Source organism: Garra rufa, chromosome 22, assembly GCF_049309525.1.
Source record: "Garra rufa chromosome 22, GarRuf1.0, whole genome shotgun sequence".
Lineage (NCBI taxonomy): Eukaryota > Metazoa > Chordata > Actinopteri > Cypriniformes > Cyprinidae > Garra > Garra rufa.
This window is the reverse complement of record NC_133382.1, coordinates 18,821,077-18,839,388: the sequence shown is the minus strand read 5'-3', so window position 1 is coordinate 18,839,388 and position 18,312 is coordinate 18,821,077. Positions and strand designations below refer to the sequence as shown.

At 46.4% G+C, this 18,312-nt stretch overlaps 1 protein-coding gene across 3 annotated transcripts in view; it reads left to right on the top strand.

Moving 5' to 3' along the window:
* plxdc1 (plexin domain containing 1) overlaps window positions 1-18,312 on the top strand; it is a 238,696-nt gene that overhangs the window by 199,018 nt on the left and 21,366 nt on the right. For 2 of the 3 annotated variants that reach the window (XM_073828567.1, XM_073828565.1), the window contains 2 exons: window positions 16,494-16,617; window positions 16,829-16,912. In XM_073828567.1, the coding sequence (XP_073684668.1) occupies window positions 16,494-16,617; window positions 16,829-16,912 (208 nt within the window). The remainder of the gene's footprint in view (window positions 1-16,493; window positions 16,618-16,828; window positions 16,913-18,312) is intronic. The other variant, XM_073828566.1, reaches the window with a different exon arrangement.

Here is an 18,312-nt window from a genome sequence, read left to right as displayed (position 1 = left end):
GACCGGATAAAAGGAGAATGTGTCCGGATAATGGGGAGAGACTGGCGGAGGACTCGTGCCACAGACGCGGGAGCAGAAAAGAGAACTGCAACCTGTTATGAGTTATTATTTGATACTTTTGTGAGAGAGCGCATCTGACGCTGTATACTGTTTGTTTGAGCAAATTGTGAATAAACCAGCACGAGTCCCAGCCTAGCTGACCCTGCCTTCTTCCTTCCGAGATCTAAAGAACATTACACTGGTGCCAAAACCCGGGAAGGAAGAAGAGTGCCGCTGCCATCATGCAGAACCCGTCATCCTCGCCGTTTGTGGAGGTAATCAGCTCGCACGCGGGTCTGCATCAAGAACAACATCAGGCACTGCTGGGCCTGAGGGAGGAACAGGAACGGCGCTTCCAAGCCCTCATTAAAGCCCAGCAGGAGGACCGCGAGCTGTTCCGGAGCTGGATTGACCGGGAGGTTCGGGCTGGGGAAACCCCAGCAGCCAGCACGACCCCCACCCCGGTACCCCTTCACAAAATGGGTCCGCAGGACGATCCTGAAGCGTTCCTGGATCTCTTTGAAAAGGCGTGGGGGTGGTCCCAAGACGAGTGGCCAGTACGCTTGATTCCACTGTTGGCTGGGGAGTCACAGTTGGCTGCGCAACAGCTGCCTGTCCAGAACCTCCTGGTCTATGAAGACCTCAAGCGCGCCATCCTCCAGCGGGTCGGCCGGAGTCCTGAACAGCATAGACAGCACTTCCAGTCGTTGGACCTCGCTGAGTGTGGCCGGCCCTTCGTGATGGCGCAACAGCTCCGGGACGCCTGCCGCAAATGGCTGATGGCCGAAGGAAGCGACGTCGAGGAGGTCATAGATCGCGTGGTGCTGGAGCAGTTCGTGGCACGGTTACCAAAGGAGACTGCCCAGTGGGTCCAGCGCCACCGCCCAACGTCGCTGAACCAGGCCATCCAATTGGCGGAGGACCAGATGGTGGCGTGCCCTGGGGTCGGCGAAATTTTACCATCTGTCTCTCTCTCTCTCTCTCTCTCTCTCTCTCTCTTCCCCCATCTCTACTCCTAAACCTGTCCCTCAACCTAGGTCACGGGGGAATTTTTCTCCACGCCCTCTTCCCCGGACCCGGATGGAACCCGTAGCGGCACCGCAAGTCCAGCCCAGAGGTTGGGGTGGAACAAATATAACCCCTGCCACAGCTTCCGGCCCACCGCTCTCTCCTCGCCGATCCATTGACCCACCTCCCGCCACTAGGGCGGCGGGGAAGCCCGGGCCGGCCTGTTGGCGTTGTGGGGACCCGAGTCACTTTATCGATCGTTGTCCGATGATGGAAGTGGGAACGTTGATTCGGGTCCCTGACGCTCCACAGGCTGCCCCCGATCAGGCTGGCTTGTATCAAATACCTGTGAGTATAAGGGGAGGTACTCATAAGGCTTTGGTGGATTCAGGTTGTAACCAAACCCCCATTCATCAAAGCCTGATTCCACCAGAGACATTGGATAAAAGCCGCATGGTTATGGTTAGGTGTGTGCACGGGGAAGTGGTAAATTATCCACTAGTGTCAGTCACGGTTCAATTCAGGGGACAAAAGCATAGGGTAGAGGCTGCAGTTAACCCGCACCTCAGACATCCGCTAATTCTGGGAACCAATTGGCCAGGCTTTAAAATTTTATTGGGACATTTATGCATGGATGTTTCTGGGCGATCTCAGGCGCAGGAAGGGGTCGCGGCTGTGCATGTTGGGGAGGCAGAACCAGCGAGTGCCGCGCCAGGGGAAAGGAATGCGGAGGAGAGGCCAATCCTCTCGCTGTGTGAGGATTTTCCCCTGGAGCAGTCTCGGGATGAGACGCTCAAAAATGCGTTTGAACAGGTCCGTACTATCGACGGACAGTCTCTTCAGCCTGCGTGTCCGCTCTCCTATCCTTACTTTGCCATTATTAAAGATCGGTTGTATCGAGTGACCCAGGACACTCAGACAAAACAAGATACAACACAATTATTAGTACCTAAGAGCCGTCGGGAAATGCTCTTCCAGGCGGCTCACTCAAATCCCATGGCCGGACATCTAGGTCAAGCAGCTACACTTAATCGTCTAATGACCCGTTTCTTTTGGCCGGGCATTCACGAGAATGTGCGCAGGTGGTGCGCGTCTTGTCGTGAATGCCAGTTGGTGAATCCCCCGGCCACTCCAAAAGCACCATTGTGCTCCCTCCCCCTTATGCAGGTCCCCTTCGAGAGAATTGGCATGGACCTCATCGGGCCATTAGAACGATCCGCACGAGGGCATCTCTTTGCATTAGTCCTGGTGGATTATGCAACACGATACCCCGAGGCAGTAGCACTCCGCAACATTTCAGCAAAAAGTGTGGCGGATGCGCTGTTTCGATTAATCTCCCGCGTGGGGATCCCGAAAGAGATCCTCACCGACCAAGGCACGGCGTTTATGTCACGGATGCTCCGCGAACTTTATGAATTGTTGGGCATTAAATCGATTCGTACCAGCGTCTTTCACCCACAAACAGACGGGCTGGTCGAACGCTTTAATCGCACGTTAAAGACCATGATTCGTAAGTTCGTTCACGAAGACGCCAAAAATTGGGATAGGTGGCTGGAACCCCTCTTGTTTGCCGTGCGGGAGGTCCCCCAAGCCTCCACGGGGTTTTCCCCCTTCGAACTTCTCTATGGACGCCAGCCCCGAGGGGTGTTGGATGTCCTAAGAGAGGCTTGGGAGGACGGACCTTCAAATAGTAAAAATGAAGTTCAATATGTGCTGGACCTGCGAACAAAGTTACACACATTGGGGCGGCTCTCTATGGAAAATTTGTTACAGGCCCAGCACAAACAGAGCCGGCTTTACAATCGGGGTGCCAAGTTACGTAAATTCACTCCGGGAGAGAAAGTACTTGTATTACTCCCAACATCTAGCTCTAAATTGCTCGCCAAGTGGCAAGGACCGTTCGAGGTCACACGACGAGTAGGGGATCTCGATTATGAGGTGGTGCGTACCGACAGGAATGGGGCACATCAGATTTACCACCTCAACCTCCTAAAAAAATGGAGTGAGGCGGAGTCAGTGATGTTGGCGATGGTGGTGAGTGGAGAGGAGGATCTCGGGCCGGAGGTGAGCTGCAAAAGTCAATCCCTCGCTCTGCCGCTAGGGGGAGATCACCTCTCACCATCGCAGCTCACTGACATTGCCAAGTTGCAAAAAGAATTCGCAGATGTGTTCTCATCCCTGCCGGGTCGCACCAATCTCATCCAGCACCATATTGAGACCGAGCCGGGCGTGGTGGTGCGCAGTCGGCCATATCGTTTGCCCGAGCACAAAAAGAATGTGGTACGGACAGAATTAGAGGCCATGCTAGAGATGGGAGTAATAGAAGAATCCAGCAGTGACTGGGCGAGCCCAATAGTTTTGGTTCCTAAAACGGACGGCTCTGTCCGCTTCTGCGTGGATTACCATTAGGTTCTGCTCAATTTTATTCGACACTGGATTTAACGAAGGGATATTGGCAAATCCCCTTAACGCCTATCTCTAAAGAAAAGACAGCTTTCACCACGCCGTTCGGATTACACCAATTTGTTACGCTTCCTTTCGGTTTGTTCGGGGCCCCAGCTACATTTCAGCGACTCATGGACCGAATTCTCCGTCCACACACTGCATACGCCGCGGCCTATTTGGATGACATCATTTATAGCAATGATTGGCAGCGGCATGTGCAGCATCTCCGAGCGGTACTCAGGTCGCTGAGGAGGGCGGGGCTCACGGCCAACCCGAAGAAGTGTGCGATTGGGCGGGTGGAAGTCAGGTATCTGGGCTTCCACTTGGGGCATGGGCAGGTGCGTCCCCAAATTGATAAGACAGCAGCTATTGCGACCTGCCCAAGCCCCAAGACCAAAAAGGAGGTGAGGCAGTTCCTGGGGCTGGCAGGATATTATAGGCGGTTTATACCTAATTATTCGGACCTCACCAGCCCGCTGACTGACCTCACTAAAAAGGAAGCACCAGATCCGGTCCAGTGGACGGAGCAGTGCCAGCGGGCTTTCACCCAGGTAAAGGCTGCCCTATGTGGAGGACCACTTTTGCATTCCCCTGACTTTACTCTCCCCTTTTTGTTGCAGACTGACGCATTGGACAGAGGTTTGGGGGCGGTCCTGTCCCAGGAGGTGGGGGGTGAGGAACGACCGGTGCATTAGTCGGAAGCTCTCTAAGAGAGAGATGGTGTACAGCACCATAGAAAAGGAATGTTTGGCCATCAGATGGGCCATCCTCACCCTTCGGTATTACCTCCTGGGCCGGGAGTTCATCCTCTGTTCGGACCATGCGCCCCTGCAATGGCTCCACCGCATGAAGGACACCAACGCGCGGATCACCCGTTGGTATCTGGCGTTACAGCCGTTTAAGTTCAAGGTGGTCCACAGGCCGGGGGCGCAGATGGCTGTGGCGGACTTCCTCTCCAGGAATGAGGGGGGGAGCTGCAGGCCGGAGGGCTCCCCGGGCCTGAGTCGGGCGGTGGGGGTATGTGGCGAGGGGGGCGTGGTTCCGCGAGGTCTGCAGCGGGAGAGAGAGGCAGATGAACGAGTGGTAAGTGGGTCAAGTGAGAAATAACGAACACCTGTGTCTCATTCCAGTAATTGGCGGGGAGAGAACGGATAAAAGGAGAATGTGTCCGGATAATGGGGAGAGACTGGCGGAGGACTCGTGCCACAGACGCGGGAGCAGAAAAGAGAACTGCAACCTGTTATGAGTTATTATTTGATACTTTTGTGAGAGAGCGCATCTGACGCTGTATACTGTTTGTTTGAGCAAATTGTGAATAAACCAGCACGAGTCCCAGCCTAGCTGACCCTGCCTTCTTCCTTCCGAGATCTAAAGAACGTTACAGGACCTTAGACCATCCTATAGCTTGGCTGAAAGGGAGCAGTTGGAGGAACTAGCTGACTTAAAGGGGGAGCAGATGTCAGGTGGTGAGGTTGCACATTGCTTGCTGGCTGAGCGGAGTAAGACATAACACCAGGCAGTGGCTGACTTGGCAGTGTATAGGCTGGGTACATGGGGTTATATGAGGCTGGTACTTCAGATATTGCAGCAAACTGACCATGACTGGAAGGATGCATGAGCTGCAAGAGTTGAGGCACAGGTTGGGCAAGAGGGGCAGGGCTTACAGGAGGAGGAGAAGGAAGCTGCTGCTGAAGTTAAGGAGCAGGGGAACTATGGTTACCTGTAGTCCAACAGGATTGTAGTGTTACTACTGGCTGAGGGTTGTGAGATGCAGTAGGAAACTGAATATGACCAGGAGGATGCGTGAGCTGCAACAACTGTGGCTTAGATTGATTAGAAGGTGCATGGCTTACGGGAGAAGACAGCTGCTGCTGAGGTGGAAGAGGAGGACTACTCTTAAGCATAGATTGCTGGATTACTTTACCCTGATTTCTTCTTCTATCAGTTGCTGTAGGAGTGCCGTCTGAGCATCAGGAACAGGAGCTATTGGAGAAGCATTTTGGCATTCAGGGGTTAGCGCTTTCTTAGATGGGACAGGTAAGTGAGAACATGGAGAATGTTGAATGTCCTCCTGAGTGCCTCCCTTTATAGGCGGTTCTGCCTGCTCTGAATAATCTTCGGACTCCTCCAGGGTTGATAATGAGGACCAGTACTGGGCATATTTGCCGAATTAAGAGGTTGTTGTGTTTCTGCTGTAGATAGTGGCTGCTGCTGATATTACAGGATGAAATCATCGTAACGTGCAGGAAGCTGAGCTTGGCGGCGTGGGTACTCATGCTGAGACAATGAGGGTAGGCAGTGACTAGACATATCCACTGATCATCAATGAGCTCTGGCTCGAAGGACCATGAAAAGGAGGTAGCAGGAATGCCAAGGGAGCTAGCTTGAAGCCAGTGGGGCTGTCGGTAAGAACTGCATAAAAACATCCAATTTAGTTGTCTTTATTTATACAAAAAAGGAGGATTCATGTGCAAAGTGTTTGTGTGTGTGGTTTCTAAAAGGGAACAAAAATACAGAGCTTCAGTTTATCAATAATGTAAATACAGTAAAATGACTAAAAACAGAAAATATGGCAAGCGTGAAACACTTTTAGGTCAAACTTAAGTCAAAATAAACAAACACTTACATGTTCAAGTATGCGCGCACACAGAAAAAAAAAATGAAAAGGAACAAACCTCAGACCTCTGCACCTCTGACAGGGAACTAACCAGGCTGAGAGGGGTGTGGCGTTGCCTTGAGGTGGCAGCTTAGGGAAATGAAAACTTGTCAACAGTTACCATTAAAACCAGTACAATTCCCATTATAACCAGTAAAACCTTTTAAAATTCTGTGATAGTTTCTATTGTTTTTTCAGCAGGGCTAAAATGGCTGTTGCTGGCAATCTGCTTAGGAACGTAAACATTTAAGAAACACTCTGCATTAATTAGCTGTTCTTGCATCCAGTTTGGTTTTCTTTGATGTTGGCATGTCTTACTATCAGCCATGATTATTCTACTCTGTTAATAAAAAAGATGTTTATATGCATATCCACTAATTGTTTCATGGACAATTAGCTGCCAAGCGAGTAGCTAAACCTGTCATTTCCATAACAACAAGGACAACAAGAAAAAATGGGAAAGGTGCCGTTAGATAGGCTTTTATTTCATTGTTGTGAACCGACATTCGCCTCCCCTTTTACTTCAAAAACCGACTTGCAGCGCCTATAGCTTCTTGAGTCATATATCGACAAGTCCAGTAGCGCCGTTGCGCTTTGGGCGTCCCTTTTTCGAGTCCTGATATGCAGACCTTTCCCGATCCCATCCCCCCTCTCTCTCTCCCACTTCGCTTCCTGTCTAAATACTGGGTCCCACTTTATATTAAGTGTCCCTAATACCTGTGAAGTTACATGGTAACTAGATGTGTACGTAGCATGTAACTACAGTGTATGTACACATTGGTACATTGTATCTACAGCTCTAATACTGGTGTAATTACACACATGTAACAACTCACTGAATAGCATTTGTAAGTACAAATGTGTAACAGGACATTGGTAACAACACTTTTTTCACTTCTGGAAGTACACATGTGTAACAAGAATTATGTAACTACATTTTATAACAACAATATGTACTCACAGAAGTTTTTACACTTCCACACAGTCTTCAATACTGCAGTTACCAGTTTGGAATGCCCGGAAACATTATTGAAATCGTGATGATTCCTATGTAGGCTACATATAATTTTTGTATTCATGTATTTGTGAACACTGAATTAGAATTAAAGTATCAATTTGTAATACCAGTGTACTTACATGGTAACTCCTCAGGAACTGTCTACTTAATATAAAGTGTAAAATGGTCACAACTTACAGAGTAATATATCAAATGTAAACCTCTGTGCAACACTTTAATTTCAGTGTACTTACATGATAACTCCTCAGGAACTGTCTACTTAATATAAAGTGTAAAATGCTCACAACCTACAGAGTAATATATAAACTGTGTTTTCAAATGCATTATTAAATAGTTTACTTAATATGAAATTATAACTTTCCATCCTGTTCTGTGTGATTTCTGTTGCCAACTCTATTCCAAGCATATGTAAGCATAATGTTTAACAAGACTACACTTTAAACCTTTAAAATAAATAACATTTCTACAATCGTTTAACCATTTATGTAATATTAACTTTGTTTGTAGCGGTGGGACACAGCAGGCGTTTTCTGACATCCCTGCGACTAACAATAAAACCATAAAATACACCGAACACGCATCATAATTATAAAATGAAACAATTTTATTTGTGCGCTATAAGATCTTCAGAATCCATACCATTGCGAGGAACATGCCCAAATTCAAATCTTTATCTTTATTTTACGAATTCAAATACAACCGCGTCAGGAAACTGCAGTTTTTACGGCAGGAAAATCGAGCTCTCATTGGCTCTCGCCAGCATTCGTCACAGTTTACGACATGCCGTGTTTCTGGTGATATGTGTTTGGTTTGAATGTTGCGCGGGCGCATACTCTTTGGCCGCATTTACGGAGAGGATCAGGAAAATAATCTGGATAATATTTCAGCGAATAATAACTTTAATTCCGCTCTGCACCTCAAACAAACCTACTGTATTCTGCCAGAGAGGACTGCGGCTGCAAAAGCATCGTCATTTGGATTACTTTTTGGTATGGCTGTTGATATTTTTGCATTAAATAAATTATTGTAATTGCAATTTTTTGTCTGTCATGTTTTTTTTATTATTACTGTACTGAGAGAGATATGGTTAACATTAGGTTTAGAGGTAGGAGTGTGATTAGTGACTATAAAACTATTTTTATGCTATATTGTTAGTAAAAATGATAATTTCCCTGCATATATTGTTGTCAGTTACGATTTATATCCTTTTATATTTGCTATAAAATGGGTAGCTTTAGGTTTGGGGGTAGGTTAAGGGGGCTAAAAATATAAATCGCGTATTAATAAAATGATAAAAAGGCATTGATACGAATATTTCATGAAATGAAAGATACGTAAATATTTTACGTTTTTAGCAAAACATACGTAACTATTTGTACGTTTTAAACGTTGAAATACATCTAAATTGTGCATCTAAAAATACGTATAAATACCAACGTATAAACAATGAGACCAGGCTGGACCATTTTACATTTTATATTAAGTAGACAGTCCCTGAGGAGTTATCATGTAAGTACACTGAAATTAAAGTGTTGCACAGAGGTTTACATTTGATATATTACTCTGTAAGTTGTGACCATTTTACACTTTATATTAAGTAGACAGTTCCTGAGGAGTTATCATGTAAGTACACTGGTATTACAAATTGATACTTTAATTCTAATTCAGTGTTCACAAATACATGAATACAAAAATTATATGTAGCCTACATAGGAATCATCACGATTTCAATAATGTTTCAGGGCATTCCAAACTGGTAACTGCAGTATTGAAGACTGTGTGGAAGTGTGAAAACTTCTGTGAGTACATATTGTTGTTACAAAATGTAGTTACATAATTCTTGTTACACATGTGTACTTCCAGAAGTGAAAAAAGTGTTGTTACCAATGTCCTGTTACACATTTGTACTTACAAATGCTATTCAGTGAGTTGTTACATGTGTGTAAATACACCAGTATTAGAGCTGTAGATACAATGTACCAATGTGTACATACACTGTAGTTACATGCTACGTACACATCTAGTTACCATGTAACTTCACAGGTATTAGGGACACTTAATATAAAGTGGGACCAAATACTGTCCTATCAAATAAAAGTCAAAAATGTCAAAAAAAAGAAAAGAGCCAGCTTCCTCTTTTCTCAACATTTCTGCACCACACATAGGCTACTGTTGCAGCTGTTGTTATAGCAACAAAAAGACACCCTCTGCTGCAACGCTGCCAGATTGTTTTAACTAAAAAAGTGCCTTTGTCAAATTTTCTTGTCAAAATAGATGCCAAGTGTGAACATAGCCTTAGCCTGCATTTTAAAATCTCTGACAGAGACCCCTCCCCTATCAGCTAATCATTGTGTGCATAAGTAGTAAGCATGCTGACATCATCCATAGCAATGAGGTCAACCCCACCCTTACTCTTAGCTTAGACTTCTCTATAAGTTTGTCTGTCTTTCCCCCCTCTTTTGATACATGGCTAAAAGAAGTGTTTACTTGCATTAAATTGGAAAACATTAGACTCTCACTTACTGGTTCTTTAAAGACCTTTGACAAGGTGTGGCGCCCCTTTTTAGATTATCTGCTGGCTAACTCTCTTGATTCTTAAACTGAGCAGTAACATATAAATATACTCATGTAATTTATTTATTTATTTTATTTTTCTTTTATTTTTTAATTATTTTTTAATATATTTATTTTAATTCTTTTTTTTATTTACTTTAATATTTTACTTTTGCCTCTGTCTTTTTTATGTATTTATTTTCTCAATGGGAAGTTATAGGCAGTTAAGGGAGGGAAGTGTTTTTTGGGGTAGTATTAGTGTCACACCAGGCCAGCAGAGGGAGCTCTTACCCACACTGACTGTTGCTGCTCCCTCTGCTGCCTCTATGGTAACTTCCTGTTTATCAGCCATAAAGGCCAGCTCATCACACACACACACTGCGAAGTATTGTTTTGCTCCAGCGGACTCTACCAAGCGTTTTCCCTTGCTCTCAGGTTTCCTAGTCTCCTTGTTGTTTTCCCTAGCCATAGTTCTGTTTTTGTTTTCCCAGTCTTAGCTATAGTTTTCTAGTTTCTTGTTTTCATTTCATTTGTTTACTTTGGACTGCCCTCCTGGATTTTGACCCCACGCCTGTTTACTGGATTACGCTCTTGGATTATCTTTGCTGTTGTTGTTTGCTGGTGTCTTCGACCCTGTCTGTCTAACTACAATCTTCATAATAAAGCCTTGCATTTGGATCCTCACTCTCAGTCGTCCCGTTTGTAACAGAATACTTCGCCACACCAGGATCCAGCGGCTTTATTCACCACCAGCATCACAACATGGACCCAGTCGAACAACTTCTGCTCCTCCGTCAAGAAGATCGCCCCATTGAGGAATATGTTCTCCAGTTTCGTAAGTGTGCCCTTCAAGTATCATTTTATGATGAAGTGTGGCTGAAGGACTTATTCCGCTTTGGACTCAACGAACCCACTAAATCGCAGTTGCCTGGAGGGGAATTTAAATGTTCAGTGGAGGACTTTATGAACTATGCTTTATTGTTATGTGGCTCTCCGCTCACTGTGGGAGTTCTAGAAGAGCCTCAGCACAAGATGTCTGCTAGCCCAGAGCCTCAGCACAAGATGTCTGCTAGCCCAGAGCCTCAGCACAAGATGTCTGCTAGCTCCAAGCCACAGCACAAGATGTCTACCAATCTAGAACCCCAGCACAAGATGTCTGCTAGCTCAAAGCCTGTTCACAAGATGGCTGCCTTTCCAGAACCTGTTCACAAGATGGCTGCCTTTCCAGAACCTGCTCACAGGATGACTATTCTTCCTGAGTCTGCGTTCAAGATGGCCGCCCTATTGGACCCAGCTTACAAGAGGACTACTACGCCCAAGTTCTCTCGCAAGATGGCTGCCGCCCCAAGGCCTGTTCACAAGATGGCCGCCATCCCCAAGCCTGTTCACCAGATGGCTGTCCCTCCTGAGCCTGTTCATAAGATGGCCGCCTTTCCTGAGTCTGCACCCAAAATGGCCGCCCTTCCAGATCCTGTTCGCAAGATGGCCGCTCTTCCGGACCCTGCTCACAAGATGGCCGCCTTTCCTGAGCCTGCTCACAAAATGGCTGCCGCCACGCCCAAGTCTCCTCACAAGATGGCTGTCTCTCCACAACCACTGCCCAAGATGGCTGCCACGCCCAAGTCCTCTCGCAAGATGGCCGCCACGCCAGAGCCTGCTGCTAAGATGGCCGCCACGCCAGAGCCTGCTGCTAAGATGGCCGCCACACCAGAGCCTGCTGCTAAGATGGCCGCCACACCAGAGCCTGCTGCTAAGATGGCCGCCACATCCGAGCCTGCACCCAAGATGGCCGCCACGGCTGAGCCTGCACGCAAGATGGCCACCATACCTGAGTCTGTCATCAACATGGTGGCTACTGAATCAGACCCTAACCCTTCCATGGCCTATCAGAGACTAATATCCAGTTTGGAGGACCCACCACTGCTGTCAGTACGAACAGTCAGTCTCTTAAAACCAGCATCTGTTAACTCCATGTCAGCCAAGCCAGCATCTGCCAAAACCACGCCAGCCAAACCAGTGACTGCTAATGCTACGACAGCCAAGCCAGCTACTGCCAATGTCACGTCTGCCAAGCCAGAGCCCGCTAACATCATGTCAATAAGACCACAGCCAGCTAGCATGTCTGCTTCTCTCGAATCCACCCCAGCTGTTGTTTCTGCCAAGTCAAGCCACGTCACAGCTGCTATTCCTGCTGAGTCAAACCAAGCAGCTCTTCTTGAGTCAGGTCAAGTCACAACTGATCCTTCACTGCCAAGTCACGCCTCCCCTGAGCATCCAGAGCCTTCACTCCCAAGCCATGCAGAGCCAACGCTCCCAAGCCATGCAGAGCCAACGCTCCCAAGCCATGCAGAGCCAACGCTCCCAAGCCATGCAGAGCCAACGCTCCCAAGCCATGCAGAGCCAACGCTCCCAAGCCATGCAGAGCCAACGCTCCCAAGCCATGCAGAGCCAACGCTCCCAAGTCACGCAGAGCCAACGCTCCCAAGCCTCACGCCCACTGACCCGGAGGGCATTCCTCTGCCAACTGCGTTACCTGTTATGGCAATCGCCATTTTGAGTGTGTGGGCTGCACACTGCGCCCCAGTGGCCACTTCTGCCCATGAGTCTGCCCACAAGTTTGCTCTGGAGAGCTCATCTGCACGCATGTCCGCTGCGCCTATACCTCTTTCGGAGGTAGCGTACATAGCGGAACTTCACGCCCTGCCCGCTCCGCCAAGGCTTCACGCCCTACCTGCTCCGCCAAGGCTTCACGCTCTGCCCGCTCCGCCAAGGCTTCACGCTCTGCCCGCACCGCCTGTGCTCCCTGCTCTGCCAGCACCACCAGGGTTCCCTGCTCTACCTGCTCCGCCAAGATTCCGTGCTTTGTCTGCTCCACCAGGACTCCCTGCTCTGCCTGCACCGCCTAGGCTCCCTGTCATCTCTGTCTCGGCTCTTGAGGCCGTTCCAGAAGTCTCTTTCTACCCAGTAACGGCCATGAAAGCCATTCTTGTCTGTCTAGTCACGGCTATGGAGGCCGCGTTCTTCCATGAACTCTCTGCTTCTCTTCTTGCTCTGTCTGCCGCCTCTGTCTCTGCTCTCCCCAGATCCCAGCCCATGACGCGGCCGCCTGTTCCGCCCTGGAGGGCTTCTGTGCCTCCTGCTCCGCCCCGGAGGGCCGCTCCGCCGCCTGTTCCGCCCTGGAGGGTTCCTGCACCTCCTGCTCCGCCCTGGAGGGCTCCTAAGCCTCTTGCTCCGCCTCCAGCTCCGCCCTGGAGGGCTTCTACGCCTCCTGCTCTGCCCCGGAGGGTCGCTAAGTCTCCTGCTCTGCCCCGGAGGGCTGCTCCGCCTCCTGCTCCGCCCTGGAGGGCCGCTCCGCCCCCAGCTCCGCCCTGGAGGGCTTCTACGCCTCCTGCTCTGCCCCGGAGGGTCGCTAAGTCTCCTGCTCCGCCCCGGAGGGCTGCTCCGCCCTGGAGGGTTCCTGCGCCTCCTACTCTGCCCCGGAGGGCCGCTAAGCCTCTTGCTCCGCCCCGGAGGGCTGCTCCGCCTCCAGCTCTGCCCTGGAGGGCTCCCGAATCTCTTGCTATGCTCTGGAGGGCCTTTGCACAACCAGTTCTGCCTCAGTCTCCTGGCCCCCCCCACCGCTCCCCTGGACTGTTTCTTCCTGTTGTTTCTGTTGGAGCGTCTGGAAGCCGCTCCTTGGGGGGGGGGGGGGGGCTATGTCACACCAGGCCAGCAGAGGGAGCTCTTACCCACACTGACTGTTGCTGCTCCCTCTGCTGCCTCTATGGTAACTTCCTGTTCATCAGGCCAGCTCATCACACACACACTGCGAAGTATTGTTTTGCTCCAGCGGACTCTACCAAGCGTTTTCCCTTGCTCTCAGGTTTCCTAGTCTCCTTGTTGTTTTCCCTAGCCATAGTTCTGTTTTTGTTTTCCCAGTCTTAGCTATAGTTTTCTAGTTTCTTGTTTTCATTTCATTTGTTTACTTTGGACTGCCCTCCTGGATTTTGACCCCACGCCTGTTTACTGGATTACGCTCTTGGATTATCTTTGCTGTTGTTGTTTGCTGGTGTCTTCGACCCTGTCTGTCTAACTACAATCTTCATAATAAAGCCTTGCATTTGGATCCTCACTCTCAGTCGTCCCGTTTGTAACAATTAGTAATAACATGGAAGGATAATTATAAGATCAATGTTGTAATTTGTTGAGTTGATATTCCATGTAGAAAATCTAATAAAGATATTTGAGATAAATTAAAAAAAAAGTTTGTCTGTCTTAGCAGCTGGGAATAGGTTTTAAAAGAAAACTCTTAGTTAAAAACTTTACTGCTGTTTCGGACAAGTCTTAGTGGTAAGATAAAAATATTTTGTGAATGTGTGTGTGTGTGTGTGTGTGTGTGTGTGTGTGTGTGTGTATATATGTATCATTATTATTATACATATACTTTTTGAAGTCGTTCAGAATTATGATCCAACACACAACCATACATTATTTCTAGTTCTATAGATTCAGACTTTTACATATTCTGTAGCTTATTGTGAATATAAATATTTAGTATTGGAAAATGCAAAGCTGAAGTGTAGCTTATTTATGCATTTTGAAACAAATATTGTGAATGAGGGGTTGTTCTCTGTAGTCCATCATGTCCATATTCTGACTTTAGTTGAAGTCATTGACACAACAGACTAACATGTAGATACTGGAGATATACAATACACATATTTTGTTGACTAATTCATTTTTACATTTAGGATGGATTCTCACACCCACACATCAAAATTCATATTGCATATGAGTCACATAAATTATTTTGTCTTCAAATCAGATTCTGTACTCATTTCACAACAAATTACACAGAGAACACAAACACTGCACTTTATATGAAAACCTACAATAGTTAATAATTCTCCCCAGAGATATGTAGGTTTTATTTGGCATTTTGGTTGACTACCTACTGTGTATGCTTCTGTCATTATTTACTCTTATGACATTTCAAAACTTTCTTCAGTGTATATAAATATACTTTCTAGTTCTATCCATCATATATAAATGTGTTTGTCACTGCCTTTTTAAAGTAATTCTTATGAACTGCAAATCCAACAGAAATGTCCACTGAGTTGTGCTAAAAGAGTGTTAGACCGGGTACAGTTGGTACAGGGGTACATTTGAAAAATCTTAAACAACTTGTGTGCGCAACAAGTCTGATCCGTGATATTTGCTTTGTATATGCATATGGACATTTGAAGTACATGCACTTTTCCAGTCCGAAGATATTGGCAAAAGGTTTTTTTTTTCTAAGGTATGTTTTTCACTTCCCTTCCACATTGAACAGCTTCTCATTCTTACATAACTGTTAAAGTTAACTTACATTTTTGAAAACCTTAATCTGTGCTATAAAAACTGACATATTGCATGACTTTGTATCATGCATGGTCATCGGAAAATCTAGAGAAATGTTCTAGGTGGTCAGCGGGGTACAGTTGAGACACATCATTTACAGTTGAGTATCATTTATTTATTATGTTTATTAGATTATTGTTTGCATTTGATCTGTTTTATTATTGCTGTTTGCAATTGTTGAATTGCTTTTATTATTTTACTGTTACTCAACTTTTCAGCTGTTACTATTAAAATGATGAACTGAAACTAAATATTGTATCGCCATTACTGTACAATTTTTACAAATGAACTACTTTAAACTAAACAAATAATCAAATAAAATAATGAATCGAAATAAAAACTGTTAAATTCTCATTTTTAATTTGCAGGCTTTATTAAAGCTCGTGGTCGACAGGCAAGGTTCACACACCAGCAAACACAATGTCAGAGAAAAGACAATCTCATAGTCGAGAACGGAAAAGGGACGGGGCAGGTGGCTAAGCAATAACAGAGTCAGTAATAAATGCTCAGAAATGTTAACCAGAGGGTAAACAAGACTTTCCGAGGAGTCAGTGCCCTGAGCCCTTTTGGTGTGGTAACAGAAAAAGCTAAAAGTGTACCAACTGTACCCGTTCTACCCTACATATGATACGTTTTATGTGACATTGATTTTGTACGTGTCACTGCAGTTCTGACTTGAAATGCCTGTTAATTGGCTATATTATAATATATCTACTGCTCTGTGATATATATTATAATATATCCACTGCTCTGTGACGTTTTAAAATAATGCACCATCTGCACTACACCATCTGATAGTATGAACAAATGAAAATGTGACATAAAAACATAATCGCAAGCATGCTGTTTTAGCTTGTTTTTCAATCTCTCATCTTTAATTGTGAGTCATGTTTTTCACAGAATTCGTACCCAAGGATTCTGCAATTCCAATTCTGTGCTGGCTGAGCTACCGAGAAACCTTGTTACATCCGGTGTTGTTCCATTTTCAACCTCCTGCCAAATTATTATCCCTCTCTTGTAATTGTTACATGATTGCCTAATCCTAACCCCTCCCTCACACCTATCCCTAAACCTACTCATACTAGGGGGGTAGTAATCTGGCGGGGGTTCACATTGGAAAGTGAAACACATGGAGCTGTGATCATAACTGTGTATAAAAACGATTACAAGTGTTTGCTGTTTTACCCCCTTTAGTGTTAATTTCTGTTGGAAACTGCAGTAATATGTACTTATTACCGCAAGTATGTTTTTGTCATGAGATCAGGTAGCATCATTTATTTCCTGTGGCAATTATGGTGGCTACTTAGGCAATCTTAGTACCAAGGTATATGCTGTTTTTTTACTCACATGTCCTTGTATTAAAGTATAATTTGAGTTGGTATGTATTTGTCTAAGGCAAAAGGCACATGTGACGATTATGCTCAGGGAGGACCAGAGAGTTCAATCAGCCCTTTTAATTTATCACCGTCAGTGATGACTCCTTCCCCTGAAACACGACCCGTTAGTCCTGTGACCGAAGGTGAGTATGTCTAATTATAGCCTCTATTATACTTAACAACTGACCCTTTAAACCCATCGCACCAATAACTGCAGAATTGTTGTGATGACTAAACATCAGTTTGCATGATTTTTAAGATTTTTGCGGTCAGCTAGATTTATGTATGTCATCATCTTGTGTGCATTGTGTATGTGGTCCTTAAGCTAAAATACTTCTGTTCTGTCCTACCTAGTCTTGTGCTTGCATTGCTCTGTACAACAACAGTCTCTTTCCACCACAGATGACAATAAACTTCTCTTTCACCACCATTGCAATTGTGAGTCAGTAAATGGCTTTGTGCCTTTTGGCTGTTACTCATTCATAATAAATACATTTTAATAAATACACTTTTTGTCTGAAATTTAGTGAAAGAGTTTGGCATGATCACAGATTTTATAGAGTTTTTTCATCTGATCTTGCATTTCATCTGATCTTGCATTGTAAATTGCTTCTTATCTCATGGCATCCCTCCACCATTCGAATGCCTTTATTTATGTTCTTTTTTTTTATTTATTGTTATAGTAGTGACTATTATTTTTATTTTTTGTTTATTATTATTACTTTTTCAACTTTATTTATTTTATTTATTTTTTTTTTTTTAATGGTAAATGATATATATAAACATAATAAGTGTGAGTGGAAAAAACATGAGGGCGACTTCTGCAATAAAAAATAGTCCCCAAAACCACAAAATGCCTCTATCTAAGACACAACCGCACCAGTAAACCAGTGCTCATAGGCGGAATGTGTAATGTTAAGCAAGGTTTAGCTTTTCCATGAGCAGGAATCAGAAATTAACAGGGTTTTTAGACAAGAAATCCCAACAAAATTTAAAAGGGGTCTAAACCAAAAAGGGGGAGAACAAGGATTAAACCATTTAAACTAGAAACAGAGGGGGGAAAACACTGGGAAAACAGAACAAAATACTGACATTACACCCCCCTCCCCAAAAGGCGCGTCTCGTGCTGTCTAACATCCATAGGGGAGGGAGGGTGGGCGCCTTGGAGACCACTAGACAGGGATACAGGAAACACAGGATACAGGGGTGGTCTCCAGGGCGGATCAGGGAGCTCCGGAGGCCATGGCCGGGTAAACAGTCCAGGTGGCCATGGCGGATCTGGGGGCTCAGGAAGCCATGGCCGAGTAAACAGTCCAGGTGGCCATGGCGGATCTGGGGGCTCAGGAAGCCATGGCCGAGTAAACAGTCCAGGTGGCCATGGCAGATCTGGGGGCTCAGGAGGCCATGGCCATGGCCGAGTAAACAGTCCAGGAGGCCATGGCTGATCAGAGAATTTTCTTGGGGGAACTTAAGGCATAGTCCACCCAGGAGAGCACGGAAGGGCGTGCTGGAGAAAGTGCGGGCTCTGGAGGGCGCGCAGGAGAGAGCTCCAGCTCTGGAGGGCGTGCTGACTCTGGAAGGCGAGCAGGAGGGCGCGCTGGAGGCGTCAGCTTAGGACGGCGCTCTTGAGGAGCAGGCTCTGGACGGCGCTCTAGAGGGGCGGGCTCTGGACGGCACTCTTGAGGAGCGGGCTCTGGACGGCGCTCTTGAGGAGCGGGCTCTGGACGGCGCTCTTAAGGAGTGGGCTCTGGACGGCGCTCTTGAGGAGCGGGCTCGGGAGGACTGGACGACCCCAGCGGAGACTCTGGAGAGCTGGGCGTCTCCAGCGGAGACTCTGA